Source organism: Salvelinus sp. IW2-2015, linkage group LG2 (assembly GCF_002910315.2).
Source record: "Salvelinus sp. IW2-2015 linkage group LG2, ASM291031v2, whole genome shotgun sequence".
Classification (NCBI taxonomy): domain Eukaryota; kingdom Metazoa; phylum Chordata; class Actinopteri; order Salmoniformes; family Salmonidae; genus Salvelinus; species Salvelinus sp. IW2-2015.
Genome location: NC_036839.1, coordinates 28,698,409 through 28,714,881, shown reverse-complemented (window position 1 = coordinate 28,714,881; position 16,473 = coordinate 28,698,409). Strand labels below are relative to the sequence as shown.

Below are 16,473 nucleotides of genomic sequence, written 5' to 3'. Positions count from 1 at the left end.
CTCTGAGTATCATGACATCACGGCCCAGAAGTGCAATATAATCCCCCGAAGGGACCAGGCAGGCACAATGTTAAATATTGATAACCCAAGTTCAGGAAACCACTGCTCTCTCTATCTTCCTCCATACTTCTTTCTCTCATAGACCTCGTGGTTGCTTACTCCCCTCTCGCTCCCTCTCCTTTCCTGAGTGGTATGTGAACCTTGAGACAGTGGATTTGTCTGAAAAATGCCTAATATGCTCAATCCCGCAGGCATGTCGTAGTTTATAAATTAGTATCATTTAGATTTTCTCACTGATCTATATATACACACTACCATTGAAATATTCGGGGTCACTTACAAATGTCCTTGTTTTTTAAAGAAAAGCTAATTTTTTGTCCATTAAAATAACATCAAATTGATCAGAAATACAGTGTAGACATTGTTAATGACTATTGTAGCTGGAAACRGCAGATTTTTTATGAAATATCTACATAGGCGTACAGAGGCCCATTATCAGCAACCATCACTCCTGTGTTCCAATGGCACGTTGTGTTAGGTAATCCAAGTTAATCATTTTAAAAGGCTAATTGATCATTAGAAAAGCATTTTGCAATTATGTTAGCACAGCTGAAAACTGTTGTTCTGATTTAAGAAGCAATAAAACTGGCCTTCTTTAGACTAGTTGAGTATCTGGAGCATCAGCATTTGTGGGTTCGATTACAGGCTCAAAATGGCCAGAAACAAAGTCCTTTCTTCTGAAACTCGTCAGTCTGTTCTTGTTCTGAGAAATTAAGGCTTTTCCATGTGAGAAATTGCCAAGAAACTGAAGATCTCGTACAAAACTAGATGTTGAATTGACGTCTGTGCCCAGTGGGCAACTTTTATAGTATTTTGTTTTGTCGCAATTTRGAAAATTGACCAATAAATGTGTTATTTCCACCAGGCCTGTTGATTTTTCTTCTTCTTAAATATGTAGTTTAATCGCATAAAGTTTGGCTGGAAACCTGGTTCATGTTAAAGAAATGTATTTGTGCATATCGGGTCAGAGTGGGAAAACCCTGTGTCCATTTCGGAATGGGATACTGACTCCCATCACCATATATCCTCATATTTCAGATCAGGGGGTTGCGCTAGCTTCCAAATTCAAAAGTCTGCATTTTCAAACCACAGACCCTCCAAAAATCTGCGTTCTAACTAAACAGAGATTTTTAATTCATCGTTCCACTCAGTGCTCTAGTCTAGAATGCAGGAAAATACAGGTCAGTTCAAGAGGTTGCCATGTTAAAACAGTTTTCTTTACCCCACATTTTTATAAAATCACATACAATAGTTATTACATTMATCCAAACGATATTATAGCCTTATATGCTTGAATTGGACAGCGTTGATGAAATACCAACGCTATAATAGGTGTGTTGGAAAAACGACCAGCTTCCGACACCCATAATTCATGAATTAGATTTATTTGATTTCATTCATCATTAATGTAACCACAATGTTCAAATACATACAAATAAATAACATGTTTATTTGTGGATGATGTAGTAGTCTGCAAGGACTGACCAAAACTTCAATTTAAGTGAAGTGGCAAAACAACAACATTCTGACATGCAGTCCTCAATGAGGACTTTGATGACCCATAAATAACCCATAAATTACCCATAAATGACCCATTTCTCTGTGTCTGGCATCTGTCTAGGAATGGCAGATGATCCAAGCTAGAATGAGAAAACAAAACACAGTACGCTGATGTAATGTTCACAATGTGTCAACGTGCTGTACACAGAGAAACCATAATAAACAATATAAAGGAGCGCTTTAGAGAAAAGTAATAACCTCACAACACAGACCTGTTATTTACACCACGCCAAGTCAAACTGAGTGACACACAAACAGGCCCACAGTCCCAGTGCCCATGGTTGGGGCAGTTCTGCGTCTCAAATGGCACTTTATTCCCTACTGCACTACTTTTGACCCTGGTTAAAAGTAGTGCACTATGTAGGGAATAGGATGCCATTTGAGACGYAACCAGTGTGTTTTCGCCTTGCCATCAATGGTGCCCATTTATGCTCTGGGATCATTCTGTGCCTCTAAACACGTACGACCTAGGAACACCTAATACCTCTGGAGGAAATACCAGAGAATTAGAGGCAGGGGCTGGAGGTGTGGAGCGGGCCGGACAAGCGACTGGGTGCCACCTCAGGGGTGATGCACAGTTCAGAATATAGGGGAAAAGAGATGTTATAAGTTGCATGTTCGTCTGTGCTTGACCATTAGTAAGTACAAGTAAGCTACAGGTAAGTACAGATCAGCTATGTAGTAAGTGGGTCATTCCACGAAATTAGTCCCTTTTGCATTCCTTCAATATTTTAGGTGCACCAATATTTAATTTTAACATAAACATCATGTACATAATTTGTCCAAACTGGAAACGACAAGTTTAATTGGGTTGCATCAACTACTGCTTTTGAAAAGCACCACTTAAATGTATGCATTATATTCATTTCACACCTTTGTCCTGGGTTGTGTTCATTAGGGTAACACTGGAAAACGTTATTTTAAAAAAATCTACAGAAAGTAAGTCCAGTTAGTCCCTCCACGATTCAATCAATTTTCCTCCGTTTGGTGCCTAATGAATACGACCCAGATGCGTGTTTTCGTTAGTGTCTCACATTAAAAACAAACAAAAATTCATACCTGTATTTCTTATCTTAAATAGACGTTAAAACCACTAAATGTATTTGTCCTGAGATATTTTCTTTAAAGGGGTAATAAAAAAGAGAGATAWTAGAGACAGACAGGTGGCCTGAACTGGAGAGTAGAAACACAGTAGAATTAACAGTATCTTGTCTGATAGAACTCTATATAGTCTTTCTACTAAGGATATTTTCAAGTTCAGAGACAGTGAAATGTATTGCATAGTTAGTTCCAGACCTGGGTTCAAATACTTTATCTGACCTTGCCTGGCTTAATGAKCCATTAGAATAGTCCCAAAACGGTAAACCCTGCCCACCTGGCACTACAGGCAAGCTGAGCAAACAATCAAAGTATTTAAAAGACTTCAAATAGTATTTGAAACCAGCTCTGATTAGTTCCTCATAGAGATGGCATTAGAAGAGGGCATGGTAATTTACAGCTGACACTAAATTTCCATACAACCATAATCATCTTCTAACTCTATTTTTCAACTTTAGGACAAGAGATGCACCCTGATCCACATCTATGTGCTTAAATACAACACATACACAACGTCAGGATCATATCATAACATAATAACAATGTCACCAACAACCAGAGATGGAATTGGAGAAAAGTCACTCTGGGAACTCACTGATCCTAGAATTTACCTTWAAGTAACTACCCAGTGAAAATCGAACTTTTAAAAGTTCATATTCTGYTAACTCATATCCCCCMAAAATTGTTGACTCTTCCTATACTCATATGTTGCCAGCATTAATTGAAAAAAATAAAACACAAAAATGCTTGCCATTTCCTCATAGAACATGATGTCATCTCCATGAGGAGGAGGAGATAGCCAATCAGCGGTCTACTAGCATTAATATTTTTAAATACYGGGTATATGCCCACACCATTCTGTTGTTGGGGTACACCCATAACATTCCAACACAGAAAAACAGCTTTTTAACACACTTACTAAAAAATATAAAAAATACAAGGAAAACTATTTAGCTCATATTGTAAGTAATTATAGGTCATGTTTCACAGAAATCTGGAAACACTGGGGAGTTACTTAAACACATTTTGTACATGTCAAAATTATTTTACTTTGCGAACTCTAGTTCCCCTCCAATTCCACCCCTGTGGACAACACATGAGTAATGCAGTAGTTMGTCATTCTGAGTGTTTGAAATAGGACGGTTAAGACAGAGAACAAGACAGTTCACTATAACAGCAAGTATACAGCAGCATTAGTGTCTCCAAGGCACACAGCATACAGGTCTAAAGATACAAGGGAACTCATTTATAAACCTTTGGCAGGAACAAAATATATCCCAAAAAATGTGTGAGCCAATTTTCACGCAAAAGTTGGCATTTATAAAAACTGAACCTGATGTAAAAACGTGCTYGCCTTCTCGCAGACTTTAGACAATGCTTATGCAGATTCTAGTGGTTGAAATATTGTATTGCAAGCAGGCAAGTGCATTTATATTTTGTGCAAATGGAGGATATGGACACGCTTATGCATAACAATAAACAGGTTAATAACAAGATGCAATCATTTTCCATTAGTGAGTARAGCGAAAATATATTTAGTTTATCCTTGGATTTAAAAATAATTAGACAATCATCTATATCCCTGGCTATTATTTATTATTTATTTCCATGATCATTGCATAATAAATTCCTCACCTTTTCTGTGATGGTGTCATACTCACGAGGTAGCCTATATATAGGSCAACAACAAGGACACCATTCATCTCATATCTCCTTTAATTGGACCCACTTCACAGTAGTAAATAAATAAGCTATTTCAAGTATTTTGCTCTATGCCATCCGATCCAGAGCGCAGTTGTATTAACGGTGGAACAGACGGGTTGCAGGTTACTTCTGTAGCCGACATCTGAATACTGTAATTTAACATTTCTTGAGTAGACAATATTGCATTTATACACAATACATCTTTTCATAACTATTGCAGAATAAATTCTTCACCTTTTCTGGACATTATTGGTCCAAATTTCTGAAGTAACCATAGCCTTAAACAAATTACCATGCGCATCATTCATTTAATTAAGCCTATTAGATAAGCTATTATTTCAAGTATTTTGCTCTATGCATCAGAAAGGAAGCAGGTTTGTAACTAAATTAAAATTTACCAGGTGAACAGGTGCATTGTAGTGTGCATGTCTACCACTGTAAGTAGAGAAGGTTTCAGAATTCGAGGGCAGTGCAGCATTGTTTCGAGAAAAAGTCAATGCAAAACATTAGGCCCAATTAAATTCAAACGGTCTGCTTACAGCTCAACAGCAATTTGCAATAGTTGTTGTCTTTCATAAACTTTTTGTCTATCAGATAGCCTAGGCCTACAGCAAATGTCATTGCAAAAGTATAACATTCTGCAATCACCTCCAAAGACATTTGATCAAGTTCGCTATTGCTATTTCCTTTAGAAAACTGCTCGAATACTTCCAAAGTATACAGCAAATAAGTTTTTTTTTGTCACCATAAAAGGTGAATGATGGGCGTTTTTCAGACAGAGTACTGATGCTCTTTCACTCATGCAGTTTCAGGACGGGTGTATGGTGTGTGCCAAGTTTATAAATCTCAATATTTTTGTATGTATGCAGTCTTTTCAGAAATGGCACACGCAGATATTCAGATATTTAGTGTGAAATTTACACAACGGTTATAAATGAGGCCCCAGAGTATCTGTCAGTCAGCAGATTACTCAGGAGAAGAAACCATAGAAATAAAAAAAACTCTACCTATATGGTTGAAAACACAGTGTTAAGGTATCTGCCATCATCAGACTCTCTGGAAATAGTAGAAACAGTGGTAAAAAGGTTGTTGGGCTGTTCAGTGTATGGCTTCACCAGTGTTCAGGTTGAGTAGAATTGGTAGACTTTACCAGTGGTTATCTTCAACTGCAGGAGAAAACAACAACACTCTTTACACATTGAGAAATAGGGGTGCTAGCCGAAAGCTATGGAGGTGCCAGCGGATGGCTGAATCGCAACAGGTCTATATGGCTCGAAGAACCAATTTGTACAAGTGTATGAAATGAGCTGAGCTGAGCTCCGCTGGATCAGGTATGGTGGATTGCTACAGGGATTCTGGTTACGGCAGGGTGTAGATTACATGAAAGGATCTTTATGGCTTAGTGAAGAAATAGAGATTACTTTCAGTATGAACAGATAGCGTCTCTACCCACAGAATGACAGACACTCACCTCAGATGTAGGACCTGTCAACAGTCTAACAGGGGGTGTTCTCTGGCCAACACAGGTGATCGTCGTGGAGATACGGCCGCCAGGAGCTCGCTGGCTATCTCCTGTCGGATCTCATCAGCAAGGCTCTCTTTGATCTGAGGTAGAGGACAGAAGTTACACAGAGAGACTAATCAATTAATCAATCAATCGTCTCTTTGATAGGAAGGGACATAATAACTCATTGACTACACTCAAACAGAAGGAAATGCTCAGAAACTGAGTGAAACAAGGAGGTGCTACAGTATCAGAACTTGCCCAATAAGAAATGCTGGTTTTTCGTTGCATAACGTTTTGCCACAGAGTGCTCTAATGAACACAACCCAGGATGTGTTCATTAGAGCACACCTGTTCTGTTGGTGTAAGGGCTTCATAAATAGTTAATTTTAAACTTAGATTTGTGAAACACAAAACACACATCTCTCATCCCTCAAAATAACTAAAGCTGGAATCCTTAATGGTGAAACTGCTATTTTCCTTTGCAACATTACAACAACAAGTTACTGCAAACAACGAATGCTGTTTTTTCCCCTCGGACATCAATTTTCGCACAATAGAAGAGCACAATATATACAGAATTTGTTTTACCATGCAGCACGACGCTCCTCAGCCTGGCAAAAAAAACAATAACAACGGCGGTCGGGAGGCCAGTGGTGTCGTTTCCCCTTACTTCAGATTCCATCTTTAAAGCATTTAACATTTACATTACATTTAAGTCATTTMGCTGACGCTCTTATCCAGAGCGACTTACAAATTGGAAAGTTCATACATATTCATCCTGGTCCCCCCGTGGGGAATGAACCCACAACCCTGGCGTTGCAAGCGCCATGCTCTACCAACTGAGCCACACGGGACCACAAGCCCTGCCAAACACTGACATCAGGCCACTGACTAAGAAGTAGTCCTAAGTTATATCCATAGGTTCCTGTGGAATCCCAATTTCCTTTTGAAGCTTCAAAATGTGGTCCATGCCAAGCGCTTAAATCAGCTCAGTGAATGATTTTTCCTGAGCGGAATCGTCTTTCAATATGGATGTAGTAACCTTGTCCGTTAGCCAAGGACATAATAAAACATGTCCTGGGCGATATTGGCATTGTTATTGCACCTCAAACACAAATACTGGCAGGCACCGGGCATGGTCCAATTTGAGCACTCATAGTTCAGTGAAGGACAAATCTTAATGTTGTCCCGTATTCTAAAATAGAATAGAATCTCAATGTTGACCTTTATTCTAAAATAGAATCCTAGAACACACTGAGCTCACTTACCTCCTTGATGAGCTGCTGTAGCTGGGGGTTGTTTGCCCTTCCTATACCTAATCTTCCTCCTCTTCCTCCCTCCCTACCGCTCTCCTCTAGCAGGTGAGGGTCTACAGCTGCCCCTCTTCCTCCTATGCCCTCTTCCTCTCCTTGCGCTCGATCCTCTGGATGTTGCTCTCCTGTCAGTGCCTGGTCTATGGCATGGTCCTGGGCATCTAGAGGACTGATCTGGCCCTGGGATAACCCTGTGGAGGCACCAGGCCGTGGAGGGGGGGCTGGGGTGAGGGAGATGGAGACTCGGTACACCTCTGTCTTCTGGGGTCCTGGGAGGGGCAGCTCTGGGGTGTGGGAGGAGCCTGGGTGACATCCGGAGGACCTCATTGGACTGGCTGACCTGGAGGAGCGGCCTGAGCTCGGGGTGGGTGCCATGCTTGGTCTGCTCTCTGCCCCACCCTCGTAGCCCAGCTCTGTCTGCAGGTACAGCGGTTCCATCAGCAGGTTCGACATCTGGAGGGAGAAACCACACAAACCACAAGCATGACACATAGTGAAGTGCGACAAGTAAAACAGTCGGAAAGTATTCAGACCCTTTCCCTTTATTTTTAATTTTGTTACGTTACAGCCTTATTCTAAAATGGATTAAATCAAAAAAAATCCTCAACAATCTACACACAATACCCCACAACGACAAAGCCAAAACAGTTATTTTTTTACATTTTTGCAAATGTATTAAAAATAAGTATTCAGACCCTTTGCTATGAGACTCAAAATTGAGCTCAGGTGCATCCTGTTTACGTTGGTCATCCTTGAGATGTTTCCACAACTTGAATGGAGTCCACCTGTGGTAAATTAAATTGATTGGATATGATTTGGAAAGGCTCGCACCTGTCTATATAAGGGCTCACAGTTGACAGTGCATGTCAAAAACCAAGACATGAGGTCAAAGGAATTGTCCGTAGAGCTCCGAGACAGGATTGTATCAAGGCACAGATCTGGGGAAAGGTACCTAAACATTTTTGAAGTTTGGAACTACCAAGACCAAGACTGACCGCATGGCTAAACTGAGCAATCGGGGGAGAAAGGCCTTGGTCAGGGAGGTGACCAAGAACCTGATGGTCACTCTGACAGAGCTCCAGAGTTCCTCTGTGGAGATGGGAGAACCTTCCATAAGGACAACCATCTCTGCAGCACTCCATCAATCAGGCCTCAGTAGTACAGTGGCCAGACGGAAGCCACTCCTCAGTAAAAGGCACATGACAGCCCGCTTGGAGTTTTCCAAAAGGCCCCTAAAGAACTCTCAGACCATGAGAAACAGGATTCTCTGGTCTGATGAAACCAAGATTGAACTCTTCAGCCTGAATGCCAAGCATCACATCTGGAGGAAACCTGGCACCATCATGTCTGGAGGAAACCTGGCACCATCCCTACAGTGAAGCATGGTGGTGGCAGCATCATGCTGTGGGGATGTTTTTCAGTGGCAGGGACTGGGAGACTAATCAGGATCCAGGGTAAGATGAACGGAGCAAAGTACAGAGAGATCCTTGATGAAAACCTGCTCCAGAGCACTCAGGACCTCAGACTGGGTCGAAGGTTCACCTTCCAACAAGACAATGACCCTAAGCACACAGCCAAGACAACGCAGGAGTGGTTTTGGGATGTCCTTGAGTGGCCCTGCCAAAGCCCGGATTTGAACCAGATTGAACATCTCTGGAGAGACCTGAAAATAGCTGTGCAGCGACGCTCCCCATCCAACCTGACAGAGCTTGAAAGGATCTGCAGAGAAGAATGGGAGAATCTCCCCAGGTGTGCCAAGCTTGTAGCGTCCTACCCAAGAAGACTCGAGGCTGTAATCGCTGCCAAAGGTTCTTCAACAAAGTACTGAGTAAAGGGTCTGAATACTTATGTAAATGTGATATTTCAGTTTTTTTTATTTTATAAAATGTGCCTAAAAAAAACCAACCTGTTTTTGCTTTGTCATTATGGGGKATTGTGTGTAGATTGATGAGGGGATTTTTTTTTTTTTAAATCAATTTTAGAATAAGGCTGCAAAGTAACAAAATGTGGAAAAAGTCAAGGGGTCCGAATGCACTGTAGAATTAGAATTCCAAGAACAGACATTCCTATTCATGTGAATGTTCTGTGACGGTTGGACGTGCAGCCATATTGACGATAACAATACAAGGAAGTGAAAGCAAGTTCATTATATTTCTATTAATAGAACACACACCATTACAGGAGGAACAACCTAGAAAATAAAAGCCCAGACCCACTGCAGGTACTCACCGGCTCCATAGCTCTCAGAGCAGAACTGTTAGACAGGCTGTACATGCTGTGACCGCTCTTCATACCGTACAGGAGAAAGGAGAGATAAATATCAACCACACTAATGTTACATTAAAGAAGAGGTACGGGATGATATGATGGGTGGCTAAACAACAAACACAAGAGTAGTGATGTACATGCAGCCTGATGTCATGTCAAATGAGAAGAACCCAGAGGAACCACTGTAGGTGCCATGAGCAAACTGAGTTATGACAAACCATTTATCCAACATGTTTAGAAGTTATGAGTGAGAGAAAGTGCGAGAGAGTATCAGTCGGTCCGGTCTGTGTGTGTGTGTGTGTGTGTGTGTGTGTGTGTGTGTGTGTTTCCAGGTGTAGTTTCAGGTACCGACCATGCGGTGGCGGTAGAGACTGTGGTGGCTGGCAGAGCGGAGCTGTTCGTTCAAGGTCAGCAGCCGATCCTCCAGCTGGAGCTCTAGTTCCTTCAGCTCCCGTCTCACTGCTGACCGCAGGTCCTGCAGCTGCTCCGCTTCCTGCCTGGCAATCACATACAGAAAGAGACCACTGTTACCATGTATGTACAGGTAACTGGCAAAATAATGGAAAAACTTAAGTGAGGGATACAAAGTATATTGAAAGTAAGTGCTTCCACACAGGTGTGATCCCCAAGTTAATTAAGCAATTAACATCCCATCAGGCTTAGGGTCATGTATAAAAATGCTGGACAGGCCATTAATTTTGCTACCATGGCTATGCCTGTATAGGATGACAATGCCCCCATCCACAGGACACGAGTGGTCACTGAATGGTTTGATGAGCATGAAAATGATGTAAACCATATGCAATGACCGCCTCAATCACCAGATCTCAACCCAATTGAACACTAATGGGAGATTCTGGAGCGGCGCCTGAGATAGCGTTTTCCACCATCATTAACAAAACACCAAATGTTGGAATTTCTTGTGGAAGAATGGTGTCGCATTCTTCCAATATAGTTCCAGACACTTGTAGAATCTTTGCCAAGGAGCAGTGAAGCTRTTCTGGTTCGTGGTGGCCCAACGCCCAATTAAGACACTTGCATGTATGCATGTCTGTCTGTCACAGACTCTGCTAACATCCGTGTCCGAGGGCCTCTAGCCTACCTCTCGTCGTGACTGAGGTGCTGGTAGACTAACGCCTGTTGTTTCATCAGGGACACTTCTAGATCCATCATCTGGGTCCGGAACACATTCAGACTCCTTCTCTTAGCCTGCAGCTCCTTCTGGAGAGAGGTCTGAGGATAGGAGGGGGGCGAGAACAACGAAGAAGATTACCTTATTGTCTATTGTCACAGAGACACAGGGAGATTTTCATTTGGGCAAAAAACTGTCTTCTGTAGTCTCTCCTCCGCGACCCAGAAACAGATAAGTGGTCGACGAGTGTCAATTTGTTAGTACACGAACGGAAGACTGTCCTCCCCTCTTCGATAGCCACCTTTCATCAAGGATAGTAATGTGTAATCTACCTGAGTCCTTCACGGAAGAGTTTTGATATCTGCCACGCCCCCTTTGAATCAGCTTTCGTTTTGTCGGAGGAGAAAAGCATGCACAGGTTAAGAAACAATATGCTACTTAGAATTGTATCTATTAWATGTCTTGCACAACTAACTTCATTTGTTTTTATCACTTTACACATTTACTTTGGGATCCACCCCTGTAAACATGTGCCTGATGAAGTGCGAATGGAGAATGAGAGTCATTTCATACAAGTGCATTTTCATCCATGCCGAGYGTGGACGCAGAAGTTGAGCAAATCAAATTGACAAAAGGCCACAGAGATTTGTCTTTGACCTATTTCCCAACCCCCAAGACACACCCCAGGAGAGGTTGGAGGACAGAATTGGTAATCATGGATTTAATTTCTTTAAGAGTGGCAGGTCAGGTGAGTGAATACCTCAAACAGTGGCTGGGCAGATCTCTGAGGATTGAAAATGTCTGCTCTGCATTCTGATGAATTCTGTTGAGGGCAGAGAAACCACAGATCAAATACTTAGTCACTGATAAACTAGCGTGCAAATGTCTCTGCTTGCATTATGGGTGGGATGGCTAGTGTTAGTTGTTAAAACTGCAAAGAGCCTTGCAGAAAGTTATAGAACACATATGTACTACTATACTATATTTGCCATTTAGCAGACGCTTTTATCCAAAGCAACTTACACTAGTGTGTAGTTGTTTTGTCTCACCTGAGCCAAGTTCTGTACACTTCCTCTGATGTCATGAAGGACCCGTCTGAGCTGCATCTCAGTGGTAGACAGGGCTGGTGGAAGGTGGGAATTAGGGGCTGCCCCCATAGGATCAACTCCATGGGGGTAAGGAAACAGATGACGGTGGCCAGGGAATGGAGTACTGTATGGTTCTCCATAGGGGGCAGTAGAGAGATGTGGAGGCAGTTTGGAAGGTGTGTGTGATGGGTTAGAGTAAGAGCTATGGGCAGTATAATGAGTGTTGCTGTGTAGGTAGCTGTGGGACCCACTATATGGGTTACCGTGGTAGTTATAGTAAGGTGAACTGAAAGGGTCGCTATGGGGCGGGGTATTATAGGAGGAGCTGTACGGGGAAAAGGGGTAGTGTGTGCTGTGTGGGAAGTTGTGTGGAAGGGTGTTGCCCATGTTGTTAGTGTAAGGAGGACTCTGGTGAGAATGGTTAGGGGCCATATGATGGGGTAAGTTGGGGGCTGTGTGCTGTGGGAGGTCAGGGTTATTGTGTTGGGCTAGGTTGTGTTGTGTGAGGTTAGAGTTAGGGTTACTGTGCTGGGTGAGGTTAGGGTAATTGAAGTGCGCCAGGTTAGGGTTGCTGTGCTGGGTGAGGTTGAAGTCAGGGTTACTGTGCTGGGTGAGGTTAGGGTAATTGAAGTGCGCCAGGTTAGGGTTGCTGTGCTGGGTGAGGTTGAAGTCAGGGTTGCTGTGCTGGGTGAGGTTGAAATCAGAGTTTTTCTGTGCTGGGTGAGGTTGAAGTCAGGGTTACTGTCTGCGGTGAGGTTGAAGTCAGGGTTGATGTGCTGGGTGAGGTTAGGGTAATTGAAGTGCGCCAGGTTAGGGTTGCTGTGCTGGGTGAGGTTGAAGTCAGGGTTGCTGTGCTGGGTGAGGTTGAAATCAGGGTTTCTGTGCTGGGTGAGGTTGAAGTCAGGGTTGATGTGCTGGGTGAGGTTAGGGTAATTGAAGTGCGCCAGGTTAGGGTTGCTGTGCTGGGTGAGGTTGAAGTCAGGGTTTGCTGTGCTGGGTGACGTTGAAATCAGGGTTTCTGTGCTGGGTGAGGTTGAAGTCAGGGTTGCTGTGCTGGGTGAGGTTGAAATCAGGGTTTCTGTGCTGGTTGAGGTTGAAGTCAGGTTGAAAGTCAGGGTTGATGTGCTGGGTGAGGTTGAAGTTAGGGTTGCTATGCTGGGTGAGATTTAAGTTAGGGTTGCTGTGCTGAGTGAGGTTTAAGTTAGGGTTGCTGTGCTGAGTGAGGTTTAAGTTAGGGTTGCTGTGCTGAGTGAGGTTACGGTTATTGAAGTGGTTCAGGTTAGGGTGGTTATGCTGTGCCAGGTTACGTTGGGTAAGGTTAGGTACGCTGCAGGTGCTCCAGGCACGGTGGTGCTCCACCAGAGGTCTCTCTCCCCACTCAGGAGTGGGGCTGTGCAGTGAGATGGTTGAGCAGGTCAGGTGGCGGGGGATGGCCAGGGGGTAWGGGGGAACTCTGCCTTGAAGCTTTCTCAGATCCCCATCTCTCTGTAGCCCGGGGCCATGAGATGGCTCGGCCTCTCTGTTGATAATTAAGATAGAGCAAAAGCTGCCTCTCCTCTGAACCCCCTCCTCCGCAACCTCCTCTTCCACAATGGACCCCACCTCCAGCTCCACCTCCTCCTCCTCTACCTGCACCACCTCCTCCACCTGCACCTCCTCCTCCACCTGCACTTCTGGGGTGTATCGGTAGGAAAAGACCGTCCGAGTGCAGTGCCTGACTGTCTCCTGGCCAAACTGTATCCTGACAGAGGAGACCGCACGGGAGGGGCTGAGGAGGGAGGTAGGCAGGGATCGGGACCTCGTCAGGGGGGCTCTTCTCCTGAACAGATCCCTCGCTGTCACCTTCCCCTCCATGCAGGCGCCCTGGAGGCCTGGGGACAAGGCCCTCTGCTGGGCCCTGTAGAGGGCCCCGTGGACCCTGGCTGAGGCACTGAGGATGGGGCAGCTGGGGCTAGGGCTGGAGAGCCTGGCTTCCATCTCCACCCTGTCAGGCACACCCTCCCTGGCTGGGGCACCAGAGGAGCTGCAGTCAGGGGCCAGGATGGAGCCATGGTCTTCTGTAGGACCAGGCACTGTAGCCGTGTCAAGATCAGCCTCAACAGTATGGCAAGTCTCAGGAGTTGACTGAGGAGTCTCAGAGGCAGGATAAGAAGCAGCTTCCTCAGCAGTGCTATGCTGTTGGTCCTGCTCCAAGTCTTGGGCCACTCCTCTATCTCCTGGTTTAGGTAACTGGTGGAAGGTGTACTGTGGCACCTCCTGCCGCTGCTCCTCCTCCCCAATAGGGCTCTTGCTCCCCCCCCCGTCCTCCTCAAGGTGTTTCTGTAGGACAGAGGGTGTCTGCACATCCTCCTCCTCCTGTTCCTCTTTTAACTGCAGCATCTCAAAGGCAGGGTGTTCAAGGGCTAGAGGAGTGGTCACCTCCCCAGCGTAGGACATCAGCATGGTCTCACAATCACAGCTGTCAGCGCTCTCCTGTACCTTTAAATTGTTAGCTGAGCCATCAGTAGAGGGGCCCTCTGCAAAACCACTACTGTCTGACTGCTGGCTGGTTGTTCTCAGTTGTTGTTCTGTAATGGAGATAGGGAGAGAGAGATCAAACAGGCAAAGCGTCAATACAGGACTAAGATTGAATCGCACTACACCGGCTCCGACGCTCATCGGATGTGGCAGGGCTAGTGCGTACGGCCCAGTACATCAATGGGGCCAAGCTTCCTGCCATCCGGGACCTCTATACCAGGCAGTGTCAGAGGAAGGCCCTAAAAATTGCCAAAGACTTCAGCCACCTTAGTCATAGACTGTTCTCTCTGCTACCGCGCGGGCTGCCCAATTGCAGGACTCCCAACTGTAGACTAACTAGGCCTATGCGCTCATAAATGTGACAAAACACAATCTACAGCTATTTTTTATGAAAAAGCTATTGATCCTCTGTGGCTAAATTATGCTGGTGTAGTATTTTCATTTATGTCATTTATTTATAGAGACAAGAGTAATTATATAATTTGGCAAATGTATTTCAATTGATCTGCAGCACTTCCAGCACCCCTTCCTGCAGCGCTGTTTTCTTACATTCGTTGTGCTCTCGCCAAGGCCAAATAATCAACACTATTATTAATTAAATTGATTGTGGTCAGTAACCCCTTTAGACTGGCTTACTGGTGCTCTTCCATGCCGTCCCTAGGAGGGGTGCGTCACTTGAGTGGGTTGAGTCACTGACGAGGTCTTCCTGTCTGGGTTGGCGGAGATCTTTGTGGGCTATACTCGGCCTTGTCTCAGGATGGTAAGTTGGTGGTTGAAGATATCCCTCTAGTGGTGTGGGGGCTGTGCTTTGGCAAAGTGGGTGGGGTTATATCCTGCCTGTTTGGCACTGTCCGGGGGTATCATTGGATGGGGCCACAGTGTCTMCTGACCCCTCCTGTCTCAGCCTCCAGTATTTATGTTGCAGTAGTTTATGTCGGGGGGCTAGGGTCAGTCTGTTATATCTGGAGTATTTCTCCTGTCTTATCCGGTGTCCTGTGTGAATTTAAGTATGCTCTCTCTAATTAATTATCTTTCTCTCTTTTGGAGGACCTGAGCCCTAGGACCATGCCTCAGGACTACCTGGCATGATGACTCCTTGCTGTCCCCAGTCCACCTGGCCGTGCTGCTGCTCCAGTTTCAACTGTTCTGCCTGCGGCTATGGAACCCTGACCTGGTCACCGGACGTGCTACCTGTCCCAGACCTGCTGTTTTCAACTTCTAGAGACAGCAGGAGCGGTAGAGAACTCTTAATGATCGGCTATGAAAAGCCAACTGACATTACTCCTGAGGTGCTGACCTGTTGCACCCTCGACAACTACTGTGATTATTATTATTTGACCATGCCTGGTCATTTATGAACATTTAGACATCTTGGCCATGTCTTTTATAATCTCCACCCGGCACAGCCAGAAGAAACTGGCCACCCTCATAGCCTGGTTCCTCTCTAGGTTTCTTCCTAGGTTTTGGCCTTTCTAGGAGAGTTTTCCTAGCCACCGTGCTTCTACACCTGCATTGCTTGCTGTTTGGGGTTTTAGCTGGGCTTCTTACAGCACTTTGAGATATCAGCTGATCTAAGAAGGGCTATATAATACATTTGATTTGATTTAGAGCTTATGGTGTAGTTACTATACTGCTACTGTTACTATAATATTTAAAATTATCAGCAAGTAACCTAGCCTACACATTACAAAAGAGTAAATTCAGTAAATCAATGAATCCAATAGTTGTTTCAGCTATATTGTTATTGAAACAATGTAGGCCTTATGACCTTTGATGACTTGTATTCGCATCAGTAGGCTAAGTGTCTGAAATGCATCAGAAAAGTATTGGAAAGTTCAGGAAATATCAGGGAAGGTCAATAGCTAGGCAATAGGCCTAATTATGTGTGTGTAGAGAAAATCTGCATTGCTTTCATTTGCTTAACTAATGATCATGAGCACTCACCTCAATGTAGCTAACATTTGCCAGCCTAATTGTGACCAAATATCCAAACAGAGATTCACTGAAAAACAAATCTGTCCGTGAGATTTATCAAGATGAGGTTCCATGCTTGTCGCAAAGCAGCACCATGCGCTGTCCCAATTATCAGTTGACCACACATGTCAATTGCTTTACATTTATTATAACCAGTGGTGTAGTGCTGTTTGTTTAGGTAGCCTACGGGAATGGCATTTTATTATTATTATTATTAAACCAGCATTTCTGAATGAAAGTTGGTACTGACAT

At 44.2% G+C, this 16,473-nt stretch overlaps 1 protein-coding gene across 1 annotated transcript in view; it reads right to left on the bottom strand.

Annotated features, from left to right (window-relative positions):
* Positions 1-1,428: 1,428 nt before the first annotated feature.
* The window catches only part of LOC111971403 (protein ITPRID2), a 44,917-nt gene continuing 29,872 nt past the window's right edge, over positions 1,429-16,473 (bottom strand). Inside the window, exons 11-19 of the mRNA XM_070446293.1 lie at positions 12,712-14,297; positions 11,692-12,459; positions 11,403-11,465; positions 10,613-10,743; positions 9,863-10,007; positions 9,472-9,528; positions 7,198-7,695; positions 5,894-6,027; positions 1,429-5,588 (exon numbers count right to left, since the gene is read on the bottom strand). Of these exons, the coding sequence (XP_070302394.1) occupies positions 5,911-6,027; positions 7,198-7,695; positions 9,472-9,528; positions 9,863-10,007; positions 10,613-10,743; positions 11,403-11,465; positions 11,692-12,459; positions 12,712-14,297 (3,365 nt within the window). The 3' untranslated portion in view covers positions 1,429-5,588; positions 5,894-5,910. The remainder of the gene's footprint in view (positions 5,589-5,893; positions 6,028-7,197; positions 7,696-9,471; positions 9,529-9,862; positions 10,008-10,612; positions 10,744-11,402; positions 11,466-11,691; positions 12,460-12,711; positions 14,298-16,473) is intronic.